Here is a 26,014-nt window from a genome sequence, read left to right on the forward strand (position 1 = left end):
GCAAGAAAAAAATCCATATCTAATGGGGAGGGTGGTAGGTAATCCCCTTTACCCATAAAGCAAACCTCAGATGATCCCCGCGTGTGTCTTTGTTTTGGAGTTCCCACTCGAATGGAATGTGACAATTCTGGAAAACTCAATATAGTATTTAAAGCAGTCACATGTATGGTTTCCTTTTTGCTCATTCTGAAAGATCTTAAACACCTTCTGCCCAATACTAAACCTATATAAAATGAATGCATGCAAAATCCCACCCAGATTGCATATTTACTAATTTCCAGGAAGCACCTCTGACTCGGAGACCAGACTGGATGGGCACACTGCCAGGCCTTCTCCTGGGCACAGCCAGGCCCTGAGTCACTTACTTGGTGAAATTGGCCAGGTTCTGGATGACCTTGGCCACCAGGATGAGGGTGCGAGAAGTGGCATCGTCTGGGTACTCCTGTGTGAGGCCAAACAGACTGGGCGACATGATAGCTGGGCACAGGAAGCGCAAGAAAAGGGACGCTGAGATGAGCCGCCGGCCAATGCTGGGCTTGCCCCTCACCTGGCATTCCTCCTGCCAGGCAGTGAACACCTCGATCAGCTCCACTGGAAAAGAGCTGCAGAAGAAGAGACGGGGATGACGGACTCAGCAGAGGGAGTTGGAATGGGCTGGACACAAGCTTGTCCCAATCTGGAACGCAGATTTTGCAGCCCAAAAGGGCTCCGGTGAACTCCCATGGCATACGCTAGTGAGCCCTGTTTTGGAAAGAGTGAGCTGTCTCCAAACTTCTATGTCTCTTGGAACCCCCACCCCCTGTCAGGGACTTGGAGGGATGACACTTGGCTGAGTCCCAGAAGACTGAGGCCAAACACTGCTGCAGAGAAACCTCCGTACCCTGGCATCTGAGAGCTCCTGCTGCACATGGTGTATTATTATTATTATTATTATTATTATTATTATTATTATTATTATTATTATTATTATTATTATTAGATTTATTTCCTGCCTCTCCCGATAGGCTCGAAGCGGGTCACAACAACTAATCCCATTAAAATTCCCATTAAAACATCACTCTACTAACATGGCGGCTAAAAATCCCATCCCTCCCCCAATTATTAAGAGGTGAAGAGGAAAGGATAGGGGAGTAGCGTATGTCGTGAAAGCGCTCCTGAACTCGTCTGCTGCTCCAGACATACTGACATGGCCACCCACTCTGGTCTGTCTTGGCCCAAGGGAGCATTGCTGAAGCCCGATTGAAGGGCCTGCGGGCTCCCTGCTTGAGGAACCCAAAGGGCTGCCAAGAAGGAGAACAGTGCTATCGGAGCCCAGAGGAGCCAAGCATGGTAATGCTGTCCTGCTAGTCCAGGGGCCCCTTTACAGAGGAGGAGGGAAGGGGAGCCCGGGGACAGCCACCCTCTCAATTAGGAGACAGTAGTTGCAAAGATAAAAGGAGGGGGCAAATGCACAGGAGGAGGAGCAAAGGAGAAATGTGAAACGAGACATTTGTTTTCACATGACTTTTGATTGGGTCTTTTGCTTTAGGATGCTTAGGGCTGATCCTGCGTTCAGCAGGGAGTTGGACTAGATGGCCTGCATGGCCCCTTCCAACTCTATTATTCTGTGATTCTATGATTCTATGAGTGTGGGGGCCAGGGGGAATCTTTGCCCGGGGCCCCAGAGAGGGGCTTGGCTCCTAAACTGCAGCTTTCTGGCCTATAAGTCCACAAATGACAAAGGAAAGCAGAAAGGAATGCCCCACGTGCCCCTCTCCCAGTGGCCTTTCTGCCCCCGCCCACTCACTGGGTGGACGCATCAATCCTTTGGAAGACCTCTTTGCAGAGCCGCCACAGGTTGCTGCGGCTATGATCCAGCTCACAGGGGGCACTCTTGCTGGGGTCCACTTCACAGCTGTTCTTCAAAGAATACAGGGGGGCCACAATGTCTCCTGCAATAAAACCACATCTTTCAGATCTAGCCAGGCGACGGCTACGGCTGTAGATATGCCTGAGACGCATGCGGACGATAACAGGCCAGGCTGGATTCTAGAGATTTGTAGGGGGGGGAATCACTTGGGCATGCAATTGGGTGGGCAGGTAGTTGTGAGGGTGCTGCATAGTGCAGGGGGGTGGACTAGATGACTCTGGAGGCCCCTTCCAACTCTATGGTTCTGTGATTCTAACATCAGCTTCTGTAATGAAAAAGCCAATGAGATTTCCAGCTCCACAGAGGCATCTGTGAGACCACACAGGGACTCATGTAGCTCCTTCGCCTTTTTAAATGGGAGAGCCTGAGGAATGGATGGACACCAGCTGTTTGGTGTAGAGGTTAGGAGTGTGGAGAGATCTCAGCAGGGACAGTCAGTGAAGATGCTCTGAACACCAGAGACATCCAGCTTCTCTTAAGGAGTCTTTCTTGAGCCCTCCCTGGTTCCAGTGGCAGAAATTGCACATGTTCGCATGGCTTGACAAAGGGCCCAAGTGGCGCCCAGGCTGAAGGGATTTTGGGGGGAGGGGTCGTTTCCCCTCCAGCCACAGGGGTACCTCCCTGCCAAGGAAGGAAAACCCAGTGACTGCATCCTGCCAATGCACCCCCAGCCACCCCCCTCCCGGGGCTCCCTCCACTTACTCAGTGTGGCCAGCAGGTACGGCCCTCCCACCAGCTTCATGTATTCCTCAATGGCCTTTGTGGCAAGCGTGTTCTCACGGAAAATCAATGCTTCCCGTTCATCGAAACGGTCCAGTTCTGCGATGCCCAAGTCGATGAGGAAGGCCTGCAGGGCCACAGAGGAAAAGGGCCAGCAGGCCACTCGCCCATCTTCGCACTTTCTCCCCCGTCCCACTCTGGGGACGGGGCTTAGCTAGAGGACATCCTTCCAACACTCTCGTCTCTAAGCTGCTCTGATTCTACTTTTGGACGAGACCTGCCCAAAGCCCGACAACAGTTGCCTCCCAGCCCTTTTCCTCTCAGCCTGGGCCATTTCAAACAAAGAGGTACCTTGGCTTTGCCGGTGCTCTGCAGGATGCGCACCAGGGCGCCCGCCAGCTCCTCCTTGTCCCTTGCACTGAGGGGGTCCTCCAAGGCGGCACATAGCTCTCGATAGTGGAAGGTCAGGTACTCGGCAAACTCCTTGTATCGCACAATGGGCAGAACGCGGATGCTGCAGTAGCGCCCTCGGAGACGGAGCATGGGCGGCCTGGCCTTGCCCTTGCCCATAGGGTACCACTTCTCCAGCGGCTGGCGCACGGCAGCCAAGTCCCGGAGGGGGATGGCCACACTGGCGAGGAGGAGGCCGTCCTGGTGCCTCTGGCCTGCCTCCTCCTGCACTAGGCAGGCTTGCAGCTGCAGAGCTGCTGGCAGAGACCGCAGGTCAAAGAGCTCACCCCAGAAGGCAGCCCCGGCAGCACTGGTTTGCTTGGCTGCAGTGCGAGCGTAGAGGGCCCCGTCCAGGCGCAGCTCACAGAAGCAGTACCTCTGCGGAGCCAGGTCCCGGGCTTCGTGGACCCAAAGGCTCAGCATGTGTTCCGTCCGCTCACAGTTGTCCTGGGGGAACAGCGCAAGGAGAAGAGCCATTACACCATCGCCCTAAAGCCAGTGAGGGCGAGGTAGCCTGGGGGATGGGGGGGGGGAGTGGTTGGGATTGAGGGGGACTGGGATCGGAATGGAGTTTTTTGTTTTATTGTATCGATTTGTCTTGTTGTGAACCACCACAAGCCAGCTTGTGCTGGGAGTGATGGCATACAAATATAATAAATAAGTAAGTAAGTAAGGCTAAGTATGGGGACAAGTGTTGAGGAACGACAAGTGTTGAGGACAAGAAACTATGCAAAGCTGGGTTAATGAGGGCTCTTGTCACCCACAGCATTAAGGCAGGGTGAGCACAGGGAGGCAAAAACCGGCCCAAGGTGCAAGAGGAGAACATCCAGAGAGGTCAGTGGAGAGAGAGGTGAGAACAGAAAGGCAAGAGACTCTTGAAGGGATTCGGGGCAAGCGAGCTAAGTCAAGGCATGGATACACAAAGAAGGTAAGTCAAGGAGAAGGAAAAGCCTAGGCCTAAGCACAGGAAGGCCACTGCAGGAAAGGAGACCTCTGGGGTATCTCTGAAGCCATCACATTGCTCGAATAGCCAAGCTACAGGGTTAAATTTATTTATTATTACATTTATATACCACCCTCCCCTGAGGCTCAGGGCAGTTTGTATAAAAACAAAGCAGAACGGGAACAGTACAGAAAGATGAATAGGCTGCCTAAGGAGGTGATGAGCTCCCCCTCACTGGCAGTCTTCAAGCAAAGGTTGGATACACACTTTTCTTGGGTGCTTTAGGATGCTTAGGGCTGATCCTGCGTTGAGCAGGGGGTTGGACTAGATGGCCTCTATGGCCCCTTCCCACTCTAGGATTCTAGGAGTCTAGTTCAGCAGTGGAATAGGCTGCCTAAGGAGGTGATGAGCTCCCCCTCACTGGCAGTCTTCAAGCAAAGGTTGGATACACACTTTTCTTGGATGCTTTAGGATGCTTAGGGCTGATCCTGCGTTGAGCAGGGGGTTGGACTAGATGGCCTGTATGGCCCCTTCCAACTCTATGATTCTATGATTCTTCTATGATGAATAGCTATTAGTGATGGTAACAGTAAGCAGTAAATAACAATAGAACACCATGGAGGAACAGCAGAACATTATTGAGAACCACAACGTACTGATAGCCTTGTGGTTGGATGGTTCAGGAAATAATTTTTATGGGAGGGAGGCTCAAGAGCCCAGTGGAAGGTCTCCCTAGAGTAGGAAGGGGCCATACAGGCCATCTAGTCCCACCCCCTTCTCAATGCAGGATCAGCCTCAAGAATCCAGGAGAAGGATCTGTTCAGCTCCTGAGAAGACAGATTGAAGCTCCTGCTTGAAGACAGCTCCCCCCCCCCTCCTTAGGCCGTGGATTCAACCTGTCACAACCCACAAAATGCAACTAGTCTTCGGACCCTCAGAACCAACATAGCAGAGTCCAAAGCAGGAAAACCATAGCAGGAGGCTCTTCGCTGGAACATGTATCAACAGAAGGAATTCACTGAACTGGATAATTGGCAAAGATGGCATTTTTGGAAAGGAGTGAGGTTTATATCTACTCAGACCCGCACTCCCACTACCACGCAGTAACGTTGGGACCCACAGTTGGAACCATCTGATCAATAAAGAAACTTGGAGACTAGCAGCCTGCTTTCGGCTCTTAAATGACCACAGCTGTCTGATGCTTACGGCCCATAGCCAGGCCATTCAAATAGCATTTGCAGTTCACAGAGCCTAGCCAAAGCAGTGCCTCCAAGGTAAAGCACAACGGGAACCAGAGGGGATGGGCGGAGTGGAGGCACCCAGCTCCAGCCTAGGAGAGCCCAGGAAAGATCGGCATGGCGCATGACACCATGGCTGAACTAGACTCATGGAATCCCAGAGGGGGAAGGGGCCACACAGGCCATTCCAGCCCCTCCACATCATGTTGCAAACATCCAGTGTCTGGGCAGTAACCAGCTGGCTACATCCTCCACTTTAAAGCACGAGTTGGGAATCACATCAAGAGGATTCCCCAGCCTACTTAGCTCTAGCCAAGGGAGAGCAACCAGCAGGCAACCCGCAAAGGGAAGGTGTTGTTGTTATGACTGGGGAAGGCAATGGCAAGGCCACCCTGTATTGAGTCTGCCATGAAAACGCTGGAGGGCGTCACCCCAAGGGCCAGACATGACTTGGTGTTTGCACAGGGGATACCTTGACCTTTACCTTTAAGGGAGAGCAACCAGCAGGCAACCAGCAAAGGGAAGGTGTTGTTGTTGTTAGTTGCGAAGTGGTGGCCAACCCATCCACACGCTCAACTTGATTTTTGGCGCCGGGATAGAGGTGGATCTGGATACAGCTTTGGCTGTGCCATGGTCACTATGCCCTGCGGGCCCGGATCGAGATACCACCCCCTCCCCAGTTGGGCGACGGGCGTATTTCTGCCTGCCCACAGAGACTCGTGGATCCGCTCGGTTTCCAGAATGCTCTGCGGGACCCAATGCCTCCTGGCGACTCACTTGCGGCCATGGTGGGGGACTGGCAGTCCTGCCTGATGGCTGCCATAGATGAGATCACCCCTAAACATCCTCTCTGCCCTTGACTCAAATGGGCCCCCTGGTACACGGGGGGACTCCAGGAGAAGAAAAGGGAAATGAGACGACTGGAGCGAGTGTGGCGGAAGACTCGTGACGAGGCTACAAGAACATCTTATCGCACGCTTATGAGTTTTTTGCCACGGAAATCGCGTCCGCAAGCTCTCACCCGGCCCAACTATTCAGGGTAGTTAGATCACTCACCGCCCTTGAGGGGCGCCAAAGCACTAGACAATTGGAAATCGTCTGCGAGGCATTTGCAAGCTATTTTGTGGATAAAGTATTGTCACTCCGCCGCGACCTTCCCGCCACAATTAATACAGTGAATGAACTGGAGACCTGTTGGCCGCCATTGGCTTGATGGCTTCAGGCGGCTCTCTTCTTCTGAAGTGGAAAAGTTGCTAGGTTCGGTCAGGGCGACCACCTGCCCCCTTGACCTCTGTCCTTCTTGGCTCCTCAAGGGAGGTGGCCAGAAGATAGGGGGCCAGCTCAGAGACATCATCAACTCCTCCCTGAGTACGGGAGAGTTTCCTGAGTGGCTCAAGGAGGTGGTGGTCCACCCTCTCCTGAAGAAACCATCGCTGGACCCGCTGGACCCTGCTAACTACCACCCAGTGTCGCACTTAGTGTTCCTGGGCAAGGTGGTGGAGAGGGCTGCAGTGGACCAGCTCCAGGCATTCTTGGAGGAAACTTCGGCACTCAACGGTTTTGGTCGCCCTGCTGGATGACCTCCGTCGCCAGCTGGATAGAGGCGGGTCAGCCGTGTTGGTCCTTTTAGACCTATCGGCGGCCTTTGACATCGTGGACCATGAACTGTTGGTCCATCGCCTGGCCGGTACGGGGTGCTGGATACGCTCCTTCCTCCAGAACCGGTCCCGGGTTGCTGTGCGGGAAGAGTTCTCGCGGCCCTATAGACTCCCTTGCGGGGTCCCTCAGGGTGCAGTCCTCTCCCCCACATTGTTTAACATCTTTATGTACCCTCTGGCCCAGCTGGTACGGAGCTTTGGGCTGGGTTGCCATCAGTACATTGATGACACCCAGTTCTATCTCCTAATGGATGGCCACCTGGACTCTCCCTCGGAACCATTTGCCAGATGTTTGGAAGCAGTGTCTGAATGGTTCGAGCAGAGTCGCCTGAAACTCAACTCCTCCAAGACGGAGGTCCTGTGGCTGGGGGGAAGGGGGCAGGAACAGGCAGAGCGTCTACCCACCCTAGCAGGGGTGCAACTTACCATCGTGCCCCAAACTAGGAATTTGGGTGTGACCATTGATGGCTCCCTAACTACGGAGGCACAGGTCAAGAGAGTAGCAGGCCAGGCATTTTTCTATCTTTGCCAGGCCCAGCTACTAGCGCCCTACCTGTCCCCTGACCACTTGGCCACAGTGATCCATGCGACAGTCACCTCCAGAATAGATTTCTGTAACTCGCTCTATGCGGGCCTACCCTTGTCCCTGACCCGGAAACTACAGCTGGTGCAAAATGCAGCTGCCAGGGTCCTCACTGGAACATCTTGGAGGGCCCACATCCAGCCGGTGCTGAGGCAGCTGCATTGGCTGCCAATTGCTGCCCGGATCCGGTTCAAGGTTTTGGTTTTAACCTTCAAGGCCATACGTGGGTTGGGACCCACATACCTGAGGGCCTACCGCTCTATGCCCCCCCACAGGGCCTTACACTCTGTGGGAGAGAACCTGTTGGTCGTCCCCAGCCCAAAGGAAGCGCGCCTAGCCTTGACCAGGGCTAGGGACTTTTAGGTCCTGGCCCCTACCTGGTGGAATGAGCTCCCGGGTGATCTGCGGGCCCTGCAGGATTTGTCAGCTTTCCGCAGGGCCTGTAAAACAGGGCTCTTCCACCAGATCTATGGTTGAGGCTGGGGTCAGCGAATCAGGGACATCGCTCCCCCACCCCCAGGAGTTGGAGTGTACGCTACTCCCCTATCTTTTCCTCTTCACCTCTTTGATAATTGGGGGAGGGATGGGATTTTTAGCCGTCTTGTAGTAGACTGATGTTGTGACCTGCCTCGAGCCTGTCGGGAGAGGCAGGAAATAAATCTAAAAATAATAATAATAATAATCGCGACCCCATGAACAATGATCCTCCAGTCCTCTACCATTTCCCAGAATCCATTTAAGTTTGCACCGACTGCTTCAGTGACTCCATCCAGCCACCTCATTCTCTATTGTCCCCTTCTTCTTTTGCCCTCAATTGCTCCCAACATTAGGGTCTTCTCCAGGGAGTCCTTCCTTCTCATGAGGTGGCCAAAGTATTTGAGTTTCATCTTCAGGATCTGGCCTTCTAAGGAGCAGTCAGGGCTGATCAGTTTGTTCGCCTTGCAGTCCAAGGGACTCGCAAGAGTCTTCTCCAGCACCAGAGTTCAAAAACCTCAATTATTTGATGGACCTTCCTTATGATCCAACTTTCACAGCCATACATTGCAACTGGGAAGACCATAGCCTTGACTAAACACACTTTTGTATGCAGGGTGACGTCTCTGCTTCTTAGGATGCTGTCAAGATTTGCCATAGCTTTCCTCCCCAGGAGCAAGCGTCTTTTAATTTCTTTGCTGCAGTCCCCACCTGCAGTGATCTTGGAGCCCAGGAAAATAAAATCTGTCACTACCTCCATTTCTTCCCCATCTATTTGCCAGGAATCGAGAGGGAAGGTATGGAGGCTCAAACGTGCCAAAGGCACCTGCCGCCTAAAGCCCGCCCACCCACCAGCCTCCCTCTCCCTTGTCCCTGGGGACGGGAATGTCTTTTTTAAAATGGCGAACTTCCTGGATCAACAGTTAGGCGGACAAGTGTGTAGGTGATGAAAGAAATAAAATATTTTTTTCAGAGTTGTAACACAAAGCATGCCTCTCCAAAGTCCTCCCCCCCAAAAAAATCAGGAATTATATTCGTTTTTAAATGTCTCAAAGGACTCGTGATCCCATAAGAGGTGGCATTCAAAAAGCACTGTTCATCTAGGATTCTATGCATAAGCATTTCAACAGAGAAGTATGTATTAAAAGAAAAATTAGTGAGCATCGTGGGACCTTTAAAATATGGAGAAAGGGAATTGGTTGCCTGCCTTGATTGACAGGCAGAAGCACAACCCGTATAAGGCCCCTTGCTTTCTCCCACCGTTTCCAGCAGCAGCTGTGGAGGGTGAGACACATGAAAAGGTGCAGACAAATGTGAGGCAGCAGAAAAGGTGAGGAGGGGCTCCGAAGCACAAAAAATTGAGCGCTTTGCCATTCCGCTGGCATAACGCTTTTTTAACTGGTATGTGGAAATGCCCATAGAATCCTAGAGTGGGAAGAGAGCAAACCTTATCCCGATCTTCAAAAAAGGGAGGAAGGATGACCCGGGAAACTACAGACCAGTGAGTCTGACCTCTGTTGTGGGGAAGATAATGGAGCAGATATTAAAGGGAACAATCTGCAAACATCTGGAGGACAATTTGGTGATCCAAGGAAGTCAGCATGGATTTGTCTCCAACAGGTCCTGCCAGACCAACCTGGTTTCATTTTTTGACCAAGTAACAGGTTTGCTGGATCGGGGAAATTCGGTTGATGTCATTTACTTGGATGCAAAATAGGCACTAAGCCTTTCTGCTTTCGCTGCATCTTCCGTTAGAGTTTGTCCATCCGCACCCAACAGTGGACCTATTGCCTCCTTTACGTTTGCTCCTCACATAACTGAAAAATCTTTTCTTGTTACAGTGGGCTTCCCTGGCCAATCTTAGCTCACTCTCAGCTTTGAGGGGGAGCTCACCACCTCCTTAGACAGCCTATTCCATTAAGAGGAAGAAGAGTTAGTTCTTTTATTAATTATTTGATTTATATGCCGCGGCTCTCAAAGACTCGTGGTGGTTTACAATAAAATAATAAAGACATTCTACCCGAAGGAGTCTCAGAGTGGCTTACACTCGCCTTCCCTTTCCTCTCCCCAAAACAGACACCCTGCTTTAACCTTATTGGGCTGTGCAGCTCTGCGCAAGTCCTCCACCCAGCGGGTCCTCTCGGTGGCAGATTCACAAGTGAAGCAGCAGCGTCCTCTGGCACTCAGCACCTGGGAAAGGAAAGGGCAATTTTCAGGGCAGGCCCTAAGCCTCTGGCCCTCCTGATGAGGCAGCAAGATCCCTCCAGCAGCTATACCCATGGACGAGAAGCAGGGGGGTGGGGGAGTTGGGGGGGGGGGAACCGATGTCCTCTGAGCTGAGACACCCCATTGGATCCTATGTGCTGCCTCCTACTGAGAAGGATTCTTGGCCTGCGCTGGTTTACCCAGGCCCAAGACTACCGGAGGAATGCATCTCGGGCTCCAGTGTGGTCACGTTAGTTTTAAGGAGAGCACAGCAGACATTTTCCTGTCTTGGAAGCCGTATCAGGTGACACAGAAAGAGCTGGGGTACACATGTGCAGAACTCATTTGAAGCAGGGCCCATCTACCCAGGGGCTTCCAGACTAGACCTACCACTCCCCCTCTCTGCATAAAGGGACAGCTGAGGACTGGTGACCCACTTTACAGTTTAAAGGATTACAAGAAGCCCTTACCTCAAAGCAGTACTGCTTTCCTAGAAGGCTGCTGTGAACTGGCCGGATCAAGACGTCCTTCTCATTGCTCAGGTCCACAAGGAGCTCTGGCCCAGGCAGGAAGTCCCTGTGTGTGTGTGGCCGGGGGGGGGGGGGGAGGGAATCCGAGGGTCAGCACTGAAGGCGTGGTGGGCAGAGGTAGCTAGGGGAGGGGGCATTTTCAACCAGGGAATTCCACATAGAGGGGCAGGCCAGGGAGCCCCCGGCAGCCGCGCTTCGCGCGACTGCCGGGGGCTCCCTGGGCGGCAGGCTTCGTGCCTCCGACGCGTCAGGCCGCCGGCAAGGAAGCAATTGCGAGCCGCGCTTTGCGCGGCTCGCAGTTGCTTCCTTGTGAGTGGGGTGGGAATCGGCCGAGCCAATCGGCAGGCGCTTTGCGCCTGCCCATTGGCTCGGCCGATGGTCCGTCAAGAGGAAGGGGCCAATCGGCACCCTTCCTCATCCCGGACCGAGCCCGCCCTAACTCCTCCTACACAGCCCTTACGGCTTTATTTAGTCCGTGGCGCCCGTGGCGCCACGGGCGGTGTAAAGATTGTTGTTCTGCGTTGAAAATAGTCTGCTGAAAAACTACGTTGCAATGCTGTCTGCGTGAAACAATTCATAGCCCTGCCCCCTGTAGTTTTGCCAACTACGCTTTGTTCTCTAATGCAGTCACTAATCTGCATAACTAAGGAGCTTCTCTGCATGACTAATAGTACGTCTCAGGCAGGCAGGAGAGAAATGAATTGGTGAAAAGCATCTTTCAGAAACAACGTTTAAAAGATGCTTAAAGAACCAAAGAGGCAGTTCACCACGCAGAGCAAAATCAGTTTTGCGGAGTAAAACACACACTAGAGAACTGAGCTCCCAGAACAAAACACCAGGGGCATCCTTGGACCAAAGTCTCTGTCATGGTCACTCAACCACCATACGGATTTTGTGTTGTGTGAGTCGCAAAATTGTGCTCCCTGAAACGTGTCCAGAACAGGTGATATCCCACTGCCCACCAGCAGCATCTCTGCTTGGTCAGGATTAAGTTTCAGTTGGTTAGCATTCATCCACCCTGGGGACCTATTCCGGGTCTCTACAGCCTCCCTGGGATCCACTGCAAAAAGAGCTGGTTTTAGACCCCGTCTGCTTGTCTCTTCCCAAAGGAGTCTCAAAGAGTCTTACAATCACCTTCCTTTTCTCTCCTCACAACAGACACCCCGTGAGGCAGGTGGCCCGAGAGGTCTCCGGGAGACCTGTGTCTGGCCCAGGGTCACCCAGCGGGCCTCATGTGGAGGAGGAGGAGGAGGAGAGAAGAATCCAACCTGGCTCTTCAGATTAGGGGGCTTCCCCACCCACCTCCGTATCACGTTCTCAAACCTGCCTTTGAGGTTGGACTGAAACCCCTGCAAGGCCGTCCCACCCAATCTCTCTGACCCTAAAAAGCCATCCAGAAGTGGCCACCATGATCAGAACCCAGCAGAAAGCCCAATGGAATCAAGAGCGTCACACTCCCTGAGCGTCACACTCCTGGCACAGGGAATCCGTCAGGGCAACCAAGGCCTTTCCAGCCCTATAAAGAGGCCTAAAGGTAGACTGGGCTGGATCCCAGGCATGGGCGGGGGGGGGGGGGCTAGCCCAGCCGCATCTGCTGTTAGGCAGCCCCTCCTCCACCTGTGATGTGCTGCCCCATCCCTGCTTCCTCCTCCCGCTTTGCTGCCAATTGACTGGCTTGTGGTTGGCCCAAAGGAGTCTCCCTGCTGGCCTCCTTTCCACTTGAGCCTCTTCCTCCTGTTTCCCAAGGAGCTATGGGGGAGGAAGCAGGAATGCCTCCTGCCCATGTGCAATGGTTTGATCCATCCTTAGTTGCTCTCCAGACCCCCCCCCCCACACACACACACACTGTTTTGCAGAAACGGCTTTTTTCACCCAAGGACCAGAACCTTTGAATGGGGAAGGTCTGTTCTCATGGGGCTGTCCCTGTGCCGGAGCAGGGGAGGCCACTAGGCAATTGGGGCAAAGTAGTCAAGGCAGAAACTGGGTGTCTGCTGGGCAAAAAAGGGACCTGGAGCTGCAGAAAGCTGCAGTCAAACACCCGCCTGCCCACCTGCCCACTCACACACCCACAGGGGCACTCCAGAGCTCTTGCTGGGTGCCCCACAGTCCGTCCCAGAAGAGGACAAGTCTTCCCTCCAGCCCTCCCCTTGCTGGAGCAAAACGCAGGAGGTCAAAGGATGAGGTCGGGGGGAAGGGGTGCCCCGACTGCTTCTAGGGCTGGCTGATTGGCAGTGCCGTTAACACGCCATGCCATGACCTGCTAGTCCACCCGGTGCTGCTAGGGGCTCTTCTCACGAGAAGGCTTGCCCACGGTCCTGATCCAAATGCTGGGTTGGTTTACACACATGCACACGTACAGGCCGTGCTTCACTCACAGGGGCCTACCTGTGACTACCGGCAGTGAGTCCAGTGGAGGAGTCAGTCTTGGCTGGAATCCGTTCCTTTCGGTCTCTGAGCCGCCTCCGCAGCAGGCCCTGGGAGTGGGGTTGGTGGGGATGGAACGAAGAATAATGCAGCTTGGAGGCAACCTCTGCAGGCACAGCAGAGCAAGGGAGCCAAATGGGAAGCGCCTGAAGGTCAGTGAGCCCAGCAGCAGGCCTGGCTCCCCAGGGCTTGAGGGAAATGCCCTGGGACTCCTGGTCTCTGGAAGTGTGTGGAGGAGGCACCCAGGGATGGAACCAGGCCTGCCACTGAGAGGCACGGCCACAGGCACCAGAATAATTGGGAAGCAGCTTTCCCAAGATGTTGATCTAAGCTCAGGGATGATTGTCTAGCTTAGTTATGTGAACACATGAACCTGTCCTCTACACCAGTGGTCCCCAGCCTTTTTATCACCGGGGACCGGTCAACGCTTGACAATTTTACTGAGGCCTGGGGGGGGGGTAGTCTTTTGCCGAGGGACGTTGATGACGACGCCTGAGCCCCTGCTCCACTTGCTTTCCTGCTGGTGCTCCTGACTTTCCTCCGCCTGCTGGGGGGCACTGCCAGCAGCAGCTGTGCAGTGCCACACCGAGGGGGAGCCCCAGCCATGGCGGCTGCTGGAGAGCACCAAAGGTGAGCCGGCAGCAGAGTGGCAGGGCAGCCCCTGAGGCAGCAGCTGGGGAGGAGGACGAGGAGGAGCCACACCCTGTACCGACTGATCTACGGACCGGTACTGGTCCCCGGACCAGGGATTGGGGACCACTGATCTACACTACAGGACTAGAAGAAGAAAAGAAGAGTTGGTTCTTATATGCTGTTTTTCCCTACCCGAAGGAGGCTCAAAGCGGCTTACAGTCGCCTTCCTATTCCTCTCCCCACAACAGACACCCTGTGGGGTGGGTGAGGCTGAGAGAGCGCTGATATCACTGCCCGGTCAGAACAGTTTTATCAGTGCCGTGGCGAGCCCAAGGTCACCCAGCTGGTTGCATTTGGGGGAGCGCAGAATCGAACCTGACATGCCAGATTAGAAGTCCGCACTCCTAACCACGACACCAAACAGTCTCCTTCGTCCAGCCCTGTCTGGCAGGCAGCCTGTCTCCCAGCACCCTGGCAGAGAAAGGTGGTTCTTCCAAAGCACCTGCAATTGCAGGGACAGAGAAAGGGTGCTCTGACACAGGGATACAGTCTGTCCCCAGAACAGCTACTGAGGGAAGGGGAGAAGTATTTCTTTTGGCTTATTTTAAAATGTAACTTGATCACATAGCTCCTTAAAGTATCTTATAAACCAGGAGAATAGAAATCAAGCCACATTGCATCCAGCATAGCAAGTGCAAAAAAGCCCACATCACCACACAGCCTCAACCAAGGAAAATCCAAGGCCAAGCAGCATTGCTGGGAAACAACAACTCTCAAACCTACACACTATGCAGAATGCCTCTTTCCTATTGCTAGTCCAGGAAATCAGTGTCCTGTCCTGACACAAGCCAGTGGCTTCCAGTTCTGTCTGCTTAGGAATTCCACATGCATGGCCCTCGTCCAAAGAGCTTGCCTGGGGCACAGGTGAGTGGTCTGGCTGAGGGGAGGGAGGAACCTGTGGACCAAGGAAAGGCGGCAACAGGCGTGCCTGGCAGCAACACCAGCCGGCTCTTCTTCAAGCAAGGATGGATCTGAGGCACACCCACCTGCCTTCTTCCTTGGCTCTCCCGAGGGCAGAGCCACTCCCTTCAAGCATCAGAGCTCTTCACCCAAACCACCTTTGTCCTGCCTCCAGCTGGTTCATCTGCTTAGGAAAGGGCTGGGCTGGGTGGTGGAGCTCACAACCTAGGCCTCACTAGGACCATGGAGCATCACAGGGGCCCATAGCCTCCTCTTCCACCTTGCCCTGCCAGGATGCTGGAGGCGCTGGGTGTACCTTAACACTGCTGAGCTGTGACCCTGAGGAAGCCTCCGGAGGCGGCCTTCTCTCTGGCCCCTGCAAGTTCATGGAGCCCCTTCCTCCTGCAGGTGTCTCTGTTGGAAGAAAAGCAGAACAAGTCGGAGGGATGCCGGGTGCCCAATGGGAGTGGAAGGGGGGAAACCAGCCCAAGTGTGTGAAGGATAGCACAGCAGCCCAGCCCCCCAGTGCTGCTTTGACCTTTTTAGCAGCAGAGAAGCCCCCCCTCTGAATGGATAAATTGTTAAATTTCTGATGGATAAATTGAAGGACTGCAATCTGGATTTTCAGATAGTCAGGTGGATAGGGAATTGGTTAGAGAACCGCACTCAAAGAGTTGTTGTCAATGGTGTTTCATCAGACTGGAGAGAGGTGAGTAGCGGGGTACCTCAGGGCTCGGTGCTCGGCCCGGTACTTTTTAACATATTTATTAATGATCTAGATGAGGGGGTGGAGGGACTACTCATCAAGTTTGCAGACGACACCAAATTGGGAGGACTGGCAAATACTCCGGAAGATAGAGACAGAGTTCAACGAGATCTGAACACAATGGAAAAATGGGCAAATGAGAACAAGATGCAATTTAATAAAGATAAGTGTAAAGTTCTGCATCTGGGTCAGAAAAATTAAAAGCATGCCTACTGGATGGGGGATACGCTTCTAGGTAGCACTGTGTGTGAACGAGACCTTGGGGTACTTGTGGATTGTAAACTAAACATGAGCAGGCAGTGTGATGCAGCGGTAAAAAAGGCAAATGCCATTTTGGGCTGTATCAACAGAGGCATCACATCAAAATCACAAGATGTCATAGTCCCATTGTATACGGCACTGGTCAGACCACACCTGGAGTACTGTGTGCAGTTCTGGAGGCCTCACTTCAAGAAGGACGTAGATATTGAAAGGCTACAGAGGAGAGCGACGAGGATGATCTGGGGCCAAGGGACCAAGCCCTATGAAGATAGGTTGAGGGGCTTGGGAATGTTCAGCCTGGAGAAAAGGAGGTTGAGAGGAGACATGATAGCCCTCTTTAAGTATTTGAAAGGTTGTCACTTGGAGGAGGGCAGGATGCTGTTTCTGCTGGCTGCAGAGGAGAGGACACGCAGTAATGGGTTTAAACTTCAAGTACAACAATATAGGCTAGATATCAGGGGGAAAATTTTCACAGTCAGAGTAGTTCAGCAGTGGAATAGGCTGCCTAAGGAGGTGGTGAGCTCCCCCTCACTGGAAGTCTTCAAGCAAAGGTTGGATACACACTTTTCTTGGATGCTTTAGGATGCTTAGGGCTGATCCTGTGTTGAGCAGAGGGTTGGACTAGATGGCCTGTATGGCCCCTTCCAACTCTATGATTCTATAATTGTCTGTGACAGGAATGAGTCAAAGACTACCCCCCAAAACTCAGCCCAGTCCCCAATAATGTAAATGAGGAAGTTCAGTAAATGGAGGGAAGGTCTGACAGGCAGTTTGTAAAGAGGCACCTGGCTGCACTGGATGAGTTCAAATCCCCTGGGCTGGAGCTAGGTGAGCAGTGGGGGGCCACAGGGCCCAGTACCTGGGGCCTTTCCGCACAAGGACCAATGTTGCCAAATGTTTTCAGTATGCAGAAACACTATATTTAATAGTGGAATTTCGTCATTCTGCATACCTTTAATTTTAGTGGAATATTGAAGTCCCAGTAGCGTTGTATTCATTCCCCACAGGTTTCCGGTCTCGCTGAAATCGCAACAAAGGAAGTGATATTTTTCTGCGCTTCTTCCCGCCCCGCCATCAATCAAACAGAACAGCCAATGAACCTTTGTGTTCATGCTCCAGAAAAGCCCCTTTCCCTTTAAAAACTTTTTTTTAAAATGCAAACACACCAGTTGCAATGAATATTTACTGTTAAACACTTCTGTGGAGGGACTTTAACCGGAGAAGCCTTGCTCGTTCGTTGCTTTCGCCAGTCTAAGGGGAAAAAAATGACGAGCGCGTCCCTGGAAGCTCGGGGGCAAGAGCGAGGGAGGGACATTCTTTCTGCCGCTATTTTGAGAACTCACATGTCTTTTGCTGATGTGTTGCAGCTTGTGCTCAGAAGTATAGCGGTTTTTTCAGGGGGAATCTGGATTTCTGGATTTCCCCCTAAGCGCTATAAAATTCCGATTGTTGAAGGAGTTTGGTGGAAGTTTTACAGTTTGCTTACGAACGTTAAATTAATAGCGTTCACAAAAGGTAAGACTTTGGCTACATTTAAGTTGTGCGGAATGGCTGCTGATTCTCACCAACAGGGAAGAACTGGATGACGAGGGAAAGGTTGTGGGTGTACTTGGTAGTAGTGACCATGTGATTTTGGTCTATGATCTTGGGGAAGAGAAAAGCTGTATATAGTCACACATACAGGCTGGACTTTAGCAGAGCAAATGTTAACAAACGTGAAGTTATGTTGGGTAGAATCCTAGGGTCAGAAAAAATTAAGGAGATGGAAGTTCAAGAAAATTGGGAGTTTCTCAAAAGTGAAATACTGAAGGCCCAATTGCAGACAATTCCCTTGAAAAGGAAAAGTGGCAGGAACCTAAAGAAACCAGGATAGCTCTATAAACAGCTTTCAAAAGAATTGAGTAATAAAAAACCTCATTTAGGAAGTGGAAGGAGGACCTCATAACCAAGGAGGAATATAAACAAATAACCAATGCATGTAGGGAGAGTGTTAGAAAAGCCAAGGCTCAGTATAAGCTTAAACAAGCAAGAAATGCTAAAAACAATGAGAAAGGGTTCTTTAGTTAAATTCAAAGTAAGATGAATAGGGACCTGGTAGGACCATTGTGGGGACAAAAAAGTGACATTGTAACAGGTGATGAACTCTACTTCTCAGTCTTCTCTTGTGAGGGGAATCATGCTCAATGTGGCAAAATCATTTCACATGATGTGGGATGAGAGTTGTGGCCTAGGATCACTGTAGGGGTCGTCCACAAACGCCTAGTTTCTTCAAATGAAACTAAATCCTCTGGGCCAGATGAACTGCATCCAAGGGCACTAAAAGAACTTGCAGATGTAATTTCTGAGCCTCTGTCTATTATTTTTGTCAGTTCTTGGAGAACAGATGAAGTGCCAGAAGATTGGAGGCGGGCAAATGTTGTCCCCATCTTCAAGGTGAAAAAGTAGGATCTGCGTAACCACTGATCTGTCAGCTAGACTTCTGTAGCTGGCAAAATTTTAGAACAATTCATCAAGCAGTCAGTCATTGGGCAGCCAGAGTCAGCATGGCTTTCTCAAGAACAAGTCATGGCAGACAAACCTTATCTCTTTTTGTCAGAAAATTATTACCTTGCTAGATCAGAGGAATGCTGTGGACATAGTTGATTTCAGTAAGGCTTTTGATAAAGTTCCGCATGATATTCTTGTTAACAAGTTGATAAAATGTGGTATATAACCTATTACTGTTAGGTGGATCGAGAACTGGTTGACAAATCACACCCAAAGGGTGCTTGTAAATGGTTCATCATCTTCTGAAAGTTCAATTGAATGTATTTGGGTAAAAGTAAAAGGAGTAGGAAATGAGAGTGGTATTGTTGTGGGGGTCTGCTATAGACCACCAAGCCACTCGGAGGACTTGAACGAGATACTGCTAGACCAAATTACACAATTTTCAAATAGGGGGGAAACAGTGGTCATGGGTGACTTCAATTACCCTCTGTTTGAGGACCAATGCAAACTCCGTGAAATTCTTAACTTGTCTTGCCAACAGCTTCATTTCCCAGAAAGTAGAGAGGGGAACCAGGGGCTCTGCTATTTTAGACTTGATTCTCACCAATAGGGAAGAACTGGTAGATGAGGTGGAAGTAGTGGGCACACTTGGTAGTAGTGATCATGTGCTTTTGGAATTTACAATTGTGGGAAAGAGAATACGTAGCCGATTTTAACAGACTTAAAGGTATGTTGGTTAGAGTCCCGTGGTGAGAAAGACTTAAAGAGATGGGAGTCCAAGAGGGCTGGGAGTTTCTTAAAAGTGAAATACTGAAGGCTCATCACAAACAATTCCTCAGTGACATATTGAAACCAAAGGGTACTTGTTAATGGTTCAGCATCCTCTTGGAGAAGAGTGACAAGTGGAGTTCCCCAGGGATCTGTCCTGGGGCCTGTGTTGTTCAATATATTTATAAATGATTTGGATGAGAGTTTAGAGGGGATACTAATTAAATTTTCAGATGATATTAAACTGGGAAGGGTAGCAAACACAACCGAAGTCAGAATCAGAATACAGGTTGATCTTGATAGGCTCAAGGAGTGGGCTAAACTGAATAAAATGAAGTTCAATAGGGACAAATGCAAAGTTCTCCATTTAGATAGGAAAACACCAATATAGGATGGGGGGGGGGGGACTTGTCTTGGCAATAGCATGTGTGAAAAGGATCTAGGAGACTTAGTAGACCACACATTGAACATGAGTCAACAGTGTGACTGGGTGGCTAAAAAGGCAAATTGGATTTTGGGCTGTATCAAACGGAGTATCATGTCCAGATCACGGGTGCCAGTGAGGGGGAGCTCACCACCTCCTTAGGCAGCCTATTCTTAGGCATACCAATCCTTAGGTATACACACACAGCTTGGGAGAAACATTTATCTGTAACACTATACAAGGAAAAGTTATTTACGTATAGTCATTGATTTAAATGGTTGGTGTAATTAGTCATCACTACTCTTAACTCCAGGCCAAAGGCTGTGATTTAGATTATGCTCAAAAGGCTCAGGGGCAGGGAAGACGGCAATTATTCAGTGCTTTGCAGGAGATTCCTGGGTTCCCAGCAAATCGCTCCCTCCAGCCAAGAAATCATTTCCAAACACAAGGTGAGCAATTATTGCTTAGTAAGGAAAAGAAATTTGGCATGTACACAGCTCTTTGAAGTCTCAGGGTTCAGAGGGGAGATTATTTCTTTGGAGTTCTTATTTATTTAGATTATGAAAATATTATACAAGCCTGTATATTATGCCCCCCCCCTAAAGAGCCTCTTGTGGCGCAGAGTGGTAAGGCAGCCGTCTGAAAACTTTGCTCATGAGGCTGGGAGTTCAATCCCAGCAGCCGGCTCAAGGTTGACTCAGCCTTCCATCCTTCCGAGGTCGGTAAAATGAGTACCCAGCTTGCTGGGGGGTAAACGGTCATGACTGGGGAAGGCACTGGCAAACCACCCCGTATTGAGTCTGCCAAGAAAACGCTGGAGGGCGTCACCCCAAGGGTCAGACATGACTCGGTGCTTGCACAGGGGATACCTTTACCTTTACCTTTATATTATGCCCCCACCATACTTTGGCCTTTTGAACTAAAGTGCTTCTTTTTCTGTAGTGAGAAGTGCCTGAGCATCATGCCTCCACGCGATGCCTTTCGCCCTGGGGTGGGTGACTCTCCACAGGAGTTAATTCACTGGTAAAGAGAAGACATATTGCACCTGCTCAGGAAGGCTTTCTTTCACTCAGCCAAGACTGAGAAAAGCATCAAACGGAGTATCACATGGAGTATCATGTCCAGATCATGGGAGGTGATTTAGGATGCTCTGGGCTGATCCTGCGTTGAGCAGGGGGTTGGACTAGATAGCCTGTATGGCCCCTTCCAACTCTATGATTCTGTGATTCTGTGAGGTGATGGTACCACTTTACTCTGCTCTGGTTCGGCCTCACTTGGAGTCCTGTGTTCAGTTTTGGGCACCCCGATTGAAGAGGTGTGTTGACAAACTGGAGTATGTCCAGAGGAGGGCAACAAAGATGTTGATGGGTCTGGAGACTAAGACATGTGAAGAAAGGTTGGGGGAGCTTGGTCTGTTTAGCCTAGAGAAGAGATGACTGAGAGGGGATCTGATAACCATCTTCAAGTATTTAAAAGGCTGCCATATGGAGGATGGAGCAGAGTTGTTCTCTCTTGCCCCAGAGGGACAGACCAGAATGAATGGGATGAAATTAATGCAAAAGAAATTCTGTCTCAACATCCGGAAGAAGTTCCTGACAGTCAGAGCGGTTTCTCAGTGGAACAGGCTTCCTCGGGAGGTGGTGGGTTCTCCATCTTTGGAGATTTTTACATAGAGGCTAGATAACCATCTGACAGAGAGGCTGATTCTGTGAAGGCTCAAGGGGGTGGTAGGGGACAGCGGATGAGCGATAGGGTTGTGAGTGTCCTGCACAGTGCAGGGGGTTGGACTAGATCAGCGGTCCCCAACATTCTTCCGGTTTGTGGACCACAAGGAGGGATGTGTGGGAGGGATACCCAGGGTAGCGATCCCCAACCTGTGGGCTGCGGACCACATATGGTCCATCGACTAATTGGAGGTGGGCCGCGAAGGACGCCTTCTCCCCCCCCCCAGCCCTTTACTTCATTGTCTCCCCTCACTCCCAGATGGGACTCTCTCATTGCAGAGAAACAAGCTCAGGGTTCCCATTGATTTGTCATTGTCATGAGTTAAAATTTCCATGAAAATAAAATGTTCCTTATGTTCATTGTTGTAGTGAGTCTGTATCTTATTTTGAAGGGATGTTTAAACATTACCATAGCGATCAGAGAGCGTTAGGGCAGTGGTTGAGAGTAGAGGAGTAAACTACCCCCCCACCAGGCCTCAGTAAAATTGTCAAGCGCTGAGTGGTCCCCGGTGATAAAAAGGTTGGGTACCACTGACCCAGGGCACCATGCCTGCACGGCAGCCCCGCACCAACGTGCATGCACAGGGGCTGCCGCCCATGTGAGTTTGTGCCCGCTGGGAGCGCCAATGCACACGTGCGGCTGCTCTGCGCATGCATGTGCTAAACTACCACGCATGCACGTTGGCACCCCCAGCGGGCGCAAACGCGCTTGTGTGGCAGCTCCGCGCATGCGTGTTTTGCCCACCTGCATGCCGGCGGCCATGCCTCCCTCTCCCCCCCTCCCGCAACGAGAAGCTCGACAGGCCACGATCTAATCGGCTGATTCGGCAGCCAATTTGCTTGCAGCCTGGCGAGCTTCTCGCTGCGGGGGGGGGGGGTGGGGGCGGGGAGAGGGAGGCACAGCCCCAGTGGCCCGCTGCTGAGGCTTTTGAGGCCCGGAAGTGGGCCACAGACCGGGGTTTGATGACCCCCGGCTAGATGACCCATGAGATCCCTTCCAACTCTATGATTCTATGATGATTCTTGGAAAGGTGTGATGAGTGGGGTGCCTCAGGGATCCATCCTGGGGCCTGTGTTGTTCAACATATTTATAAATGATTTGGATGAGGGATTAGTGGGGATACTTATTAAATTTGCAGACAATAATAAACTGGGAGGGGTAGTAAACACAACAGAAGACCAAATCAGAATACAGGATGATGAAGAAGAAGAAGAGTTGGTTCTTATATGCCGCTTTTCCCTACCCGAAGGAGGCTCAAAGTGGCTTACAGTCGCTTTCCCTTTCCTCTCCCCACAACAGACACCCTGTGGGCTGGGTGAGGCTGAGAGAGCCCTGAGATGACTGAAGAAGAAGAAGAGTTGGTTATTAGATGCCGCTTTTCTTTACCTGAAGGAGGCTCAGAGCGGCTGACATTCTCCTTCCCTTTCCTCTCCCCACAACAGACACCCTGTGGGGTGGTGAGGCTGAGAGAGCGCTGATATCACTGCCCGGTCAGAACAGTTTTATCAGTGCCGTGGCGAGCCCAAGGTCACCCAGCTGGTTGCATGTGGGGGAGCGCAGAATCGAACCTGGCATGCCAGATTACAAATCCGCACTCCTAACCACTACACCAAACTGGCTCTCCTGGCACTCCTAACCAAACTGGCACTCCTAACCACTACACCAAACTGATCTTGATAGGCCCAAGAAGTGGGCTAAAATAAATAAAATGATATTCAATAAGGACAAATGTAATGTTCAGCATTTAGGTAGGAAAAACCACATACACTTGTATAGGATGCTGAGGCCACAGTGGTGGAACCAGACAGGTGTGCTGTGTGTTGTGTGCAGGCAGCAGTCTCTCTCAACACTCACCACTATTCATCTGGCTGCACATAAGAGGGTACACGGAGCTGGTCTCTGACAGAGCACTGCTGGTTCGTTTCCGGCTCTGGAGCAGACTCTGCAATACCAAGCAGAAGTACTCAGGACAGGGGGGCAGATTCCCCCTGAGGCAGAAGGCAGGCTAAACAAGAAGCAGAACTTGACTGAAATGAGCCTCTTTTAATGGCCAACTCTCTACACGCAGGGATTTAAAATAAGCTTTTGATTAACCCACAAGAGAGCAACTTGGGGGAAGGGGGGAATGGAAGAAATTTCACTAGACAAAAGGCTATTATGGCTAATCCAATTATCATATTCTAATTCCTTGGCCCAAGTATGAATGGGAATTATAAAACAGTTAACTTAAAAATACCCCAACATAAGGGGATTGGGCAAAGTTGTTCATTGAGCCCTCTTTTTTTTTTGCTTTATGTCCAGAGAACATTATGGCCCATTCCGCACAAGTTAAATGTAGCAGGAGTGTGGCAAATTGTAAACGCTACTAATTTGCAGTTATGCACGACGTCACACACAATCTGCCACACTCCTGAAACAGACCCGTGAAAAGCGCTTCGTTGTAGCGCTTCCAGGGAAATCCAGTTGCGTTTTGTAGCATTTCCCACAGGCTTCCGGTCTCGGCAAAAATCACTAGAAAGGAAGCGCTCTTGCCAAGCTCGTCCCGCCCCTGGCCGTCAAGCAGCCAATGGGCTGCCGTTAGCATGCTCCCAAACAGCCCCTTTCCCTTTAAGAAGGTTTAAAAAAAAAAAAAAAAACAGACCCATTGCAACGAATCTGTGTTGATTCGTTGCAATGGGGAGACCCATCCAGCTGCCTGGTGTGTTTGAGCTGTCATTTCATCGTTGCCACGCTCCCTCCGAGTGAAAAAAAAAAATCCCCCCCCCTCTCACGGGCCCGATTTTCGGCTGAAAGTGTAAAAAATAAAGGGAAAATACATCAGCAAACGGGCTGTTGTGCTTAGTGACTCTGGGGAGGGACTGAAGCCGGGGAAGCCTCTAAACAGAAAGAGGCTCGCTGGTGCGTTTATCCCCACTCGCTCGGAGAAAAAAAAAATGGCGATCGCTTCGCCGGAAGATCAGAGGAGAGAGCCAGGGGGAGGGACTTTGTAGAAACCGCAACAATGTTAATGCACAGGTCTTTTTCGCTAGTGTTGCAGATTGGTTGCAGGAGTGTATCGCTTTCCGGAGGGTGAATCCACTTTTGGGGATTTCCCTGAAAGCGCTACAAGGAAGCGCTTTTTGCAGATCGGTTTCAGGTGTGTGGCAGATTGTCAACGACGTTGTGCATAAGGGCAAATCAGTAGCGTTTTCAATCAGATTTCTTGGGATGGGAGTCTCAGAAGAAGAGCAGGTGAGATTTCTGGGTGGGCAACTTGGGCTTTCTGATTATCCCCGAAAGCACAGGGACAAACAGCTGCAACTTGGTTTACTTTTTAAACTGTTGCTTGTTAAAAACTGTTCTAGGTACTTTGATAAGTTTAGCATTTATTCGCACAGTAATAATAGGGTCAACTTTTTCATGCCTGTATTTTGTTCTGTCTAATTTGTTAAAGAAAATACCTTCGTAATAAAAGATGTTCTTTCTGGGAACTGTTCTCATTCCCTGATTTCCCTTTCATAAGATAAATCCAGGAGAACTCGGTTGCTAAACATTTTTGCAAGGGAAGTGCCTTAAACATGTTACATTCCGGTTCTCTGACTCAGTTCTCTCTCACTCTACGGCCTCATGAGGCCCAGGGACTCTTTTGCGTGGCCAAAGCATAGCGTGAAGATGGATATCCATGCAGGGGCAGAAGAGAAGAGGGTTTCCATCTAATCGGGGGGTCCCAGCATGAAATCTCCCAGTAGCCAAACCCCAAGAGGATCCCACAGGTTGCCGGCTGAGTCACTGCCCAGCGCATGCATCGGAGGAGCTCGATCCGTCTGGGTATGCCAAGAGGTTAGGCATGCCACCTTCCCCAGTCCCACAGTGCCGCAAACAGGGAATATTTCCACCGCAGAACTCAACCTACCTCTTCATCTCTGCCCAAGAGCACTAACTGCCGATCCAGGAGAGACACGTTGGCCACATCCCAGAGAGGAGCATCAGGAGTGGGAACAACCAGAGCCGTCAGAGTCAGCTGGGCAGCAGGATCTGCCCCTAATGTAAGAAACAGGGAGAGATGGCAAAGCAAGCAGAACTTATCCAGATCATGGGACCTCATAAACAAAGGGTGCAGAATACCTTCCTCTCCTCTTTAAATAAGCCTTGCCTATTGTGGTGAATTGGCCCAAACTGGCCTGTCCCCACCCTGCTCCCCATGCCTATGCTGCCTTCTGGGGTGCCGGTTCCTGCCTGATGGGTACCCAGGGGACAGAGGCCTGAATCACGGAAGGGCTGCTGGGAAGCCAGAGACTGTGGGAGGGAGGGAGGGAGGGAGCGACATCACTTGCCAGTTCAGTCAAAATGGACAAGACCTTAGCAATGGAGATCAAGGCCATGGAGCCTGGTTCTTGATTAAGCATCCATGAATGCTTCCTCAGTTCTCCTTACCCTCACAACCAGCCCGTTTTGGTACATCCCATTGTATGAATGAGTGAGAGTAAACTGGATTTGGTTTAACTTGTGAGTTAGTATCAAAACCTTAGTTAGATCTACCATGAACAAAGTAGAGAGCAATGCAAATGGGATCTGAAAGAGACAAAAGGTGCTGTGCAGGGAGGGGGCAGGGCAGAGGGTGCTGGAGGATCCAGCCTGTCTCCCTCCCTCCTCTGATCCTTCTACCTGCTGGGATTTCCTCCCTAGATGCTAACCGTAGCTGCTTGTCAAGTATGCGCAGGGAGTGACCAAGGGAAAGGAGGGGGTGGCTGCCAGTTCCCTCCTGCCCCTGGCTGGGATCCTGCCTGCATTTGTGGAGAAATCCAGGGGCGGAGGGAGGGAGGGAGGGAGGGGCTGGCAGAGCCGGTGGGAGCTGCTGACACCCAGGGAGGCAACGG

General features: G+C 51.2%; 1 protein-coding gene across 2 annotated transcripts in view; it reads right to left on the reverse strand.

The window, feature by feature from the left end:
• Positions 1–26,014, reverse strand: part of RASAL3 (RAS protein activator like 3) — a 52,226-nt gene that overhangs the window by 19,395 nt on the left and 6,817 nt on the right. For both annotated transcript variants that reach the window (XM_077329989.1, XM_077329988.1), the window contains exons 3-12: positions 25,051–25,178; positions 23,013–23,100; positions 15,044–15,141; positions 13,096–13,184; positions 10,651–10,756; positions 10,067–10,165; positions 2,981–3,526; positions 2,612–2,756; positions 1,787–1,931; positions 366–602 (exon numbers count right to left, since the gene is read on the reverse strand). In XM_077329989.1, the coding sequence (XP_077186104.1) occupies positions 366–602; positions 1,787–1,931; positions 2,612–2,756; positions 2,981–3,526; positions 10,067–10,165; positions 10,651–10,756; positions 13,096–13,184; positions 15,044–15,141; positions 23,013–23,100; positions 25,051–25,178 (1,681 nt within the window). The remainder of the gene's footprint in view (positions 1–365; positions 603–1,786; positions 1,932–2,611; positions 2,757–2,980; positions 3,527–10,066; positions 10,166–10,650; positions 10,757–13,095; positions 13,185–15,043; positions 15,142–23,012; positions 23,101–25,050; positions 25,179–26,014) is intronic.

The sequence above is a fragment of the Paroedura picta genome, chromosome 3 (assembly GCF_049243985.1).
Source record: "Paroedura picta isolate Pp20150507F chromosome 3, Ppicta_v3.0, whole genome shotgun sequence".
In the NCBI taxonomy this organism is placed as follows: domain Eukaryota; kingdom Metazoa; phylum Chordata; class Lepidosauria; order Squamata; family Gekkonidae; genus Paroedura; species Paroedura picta.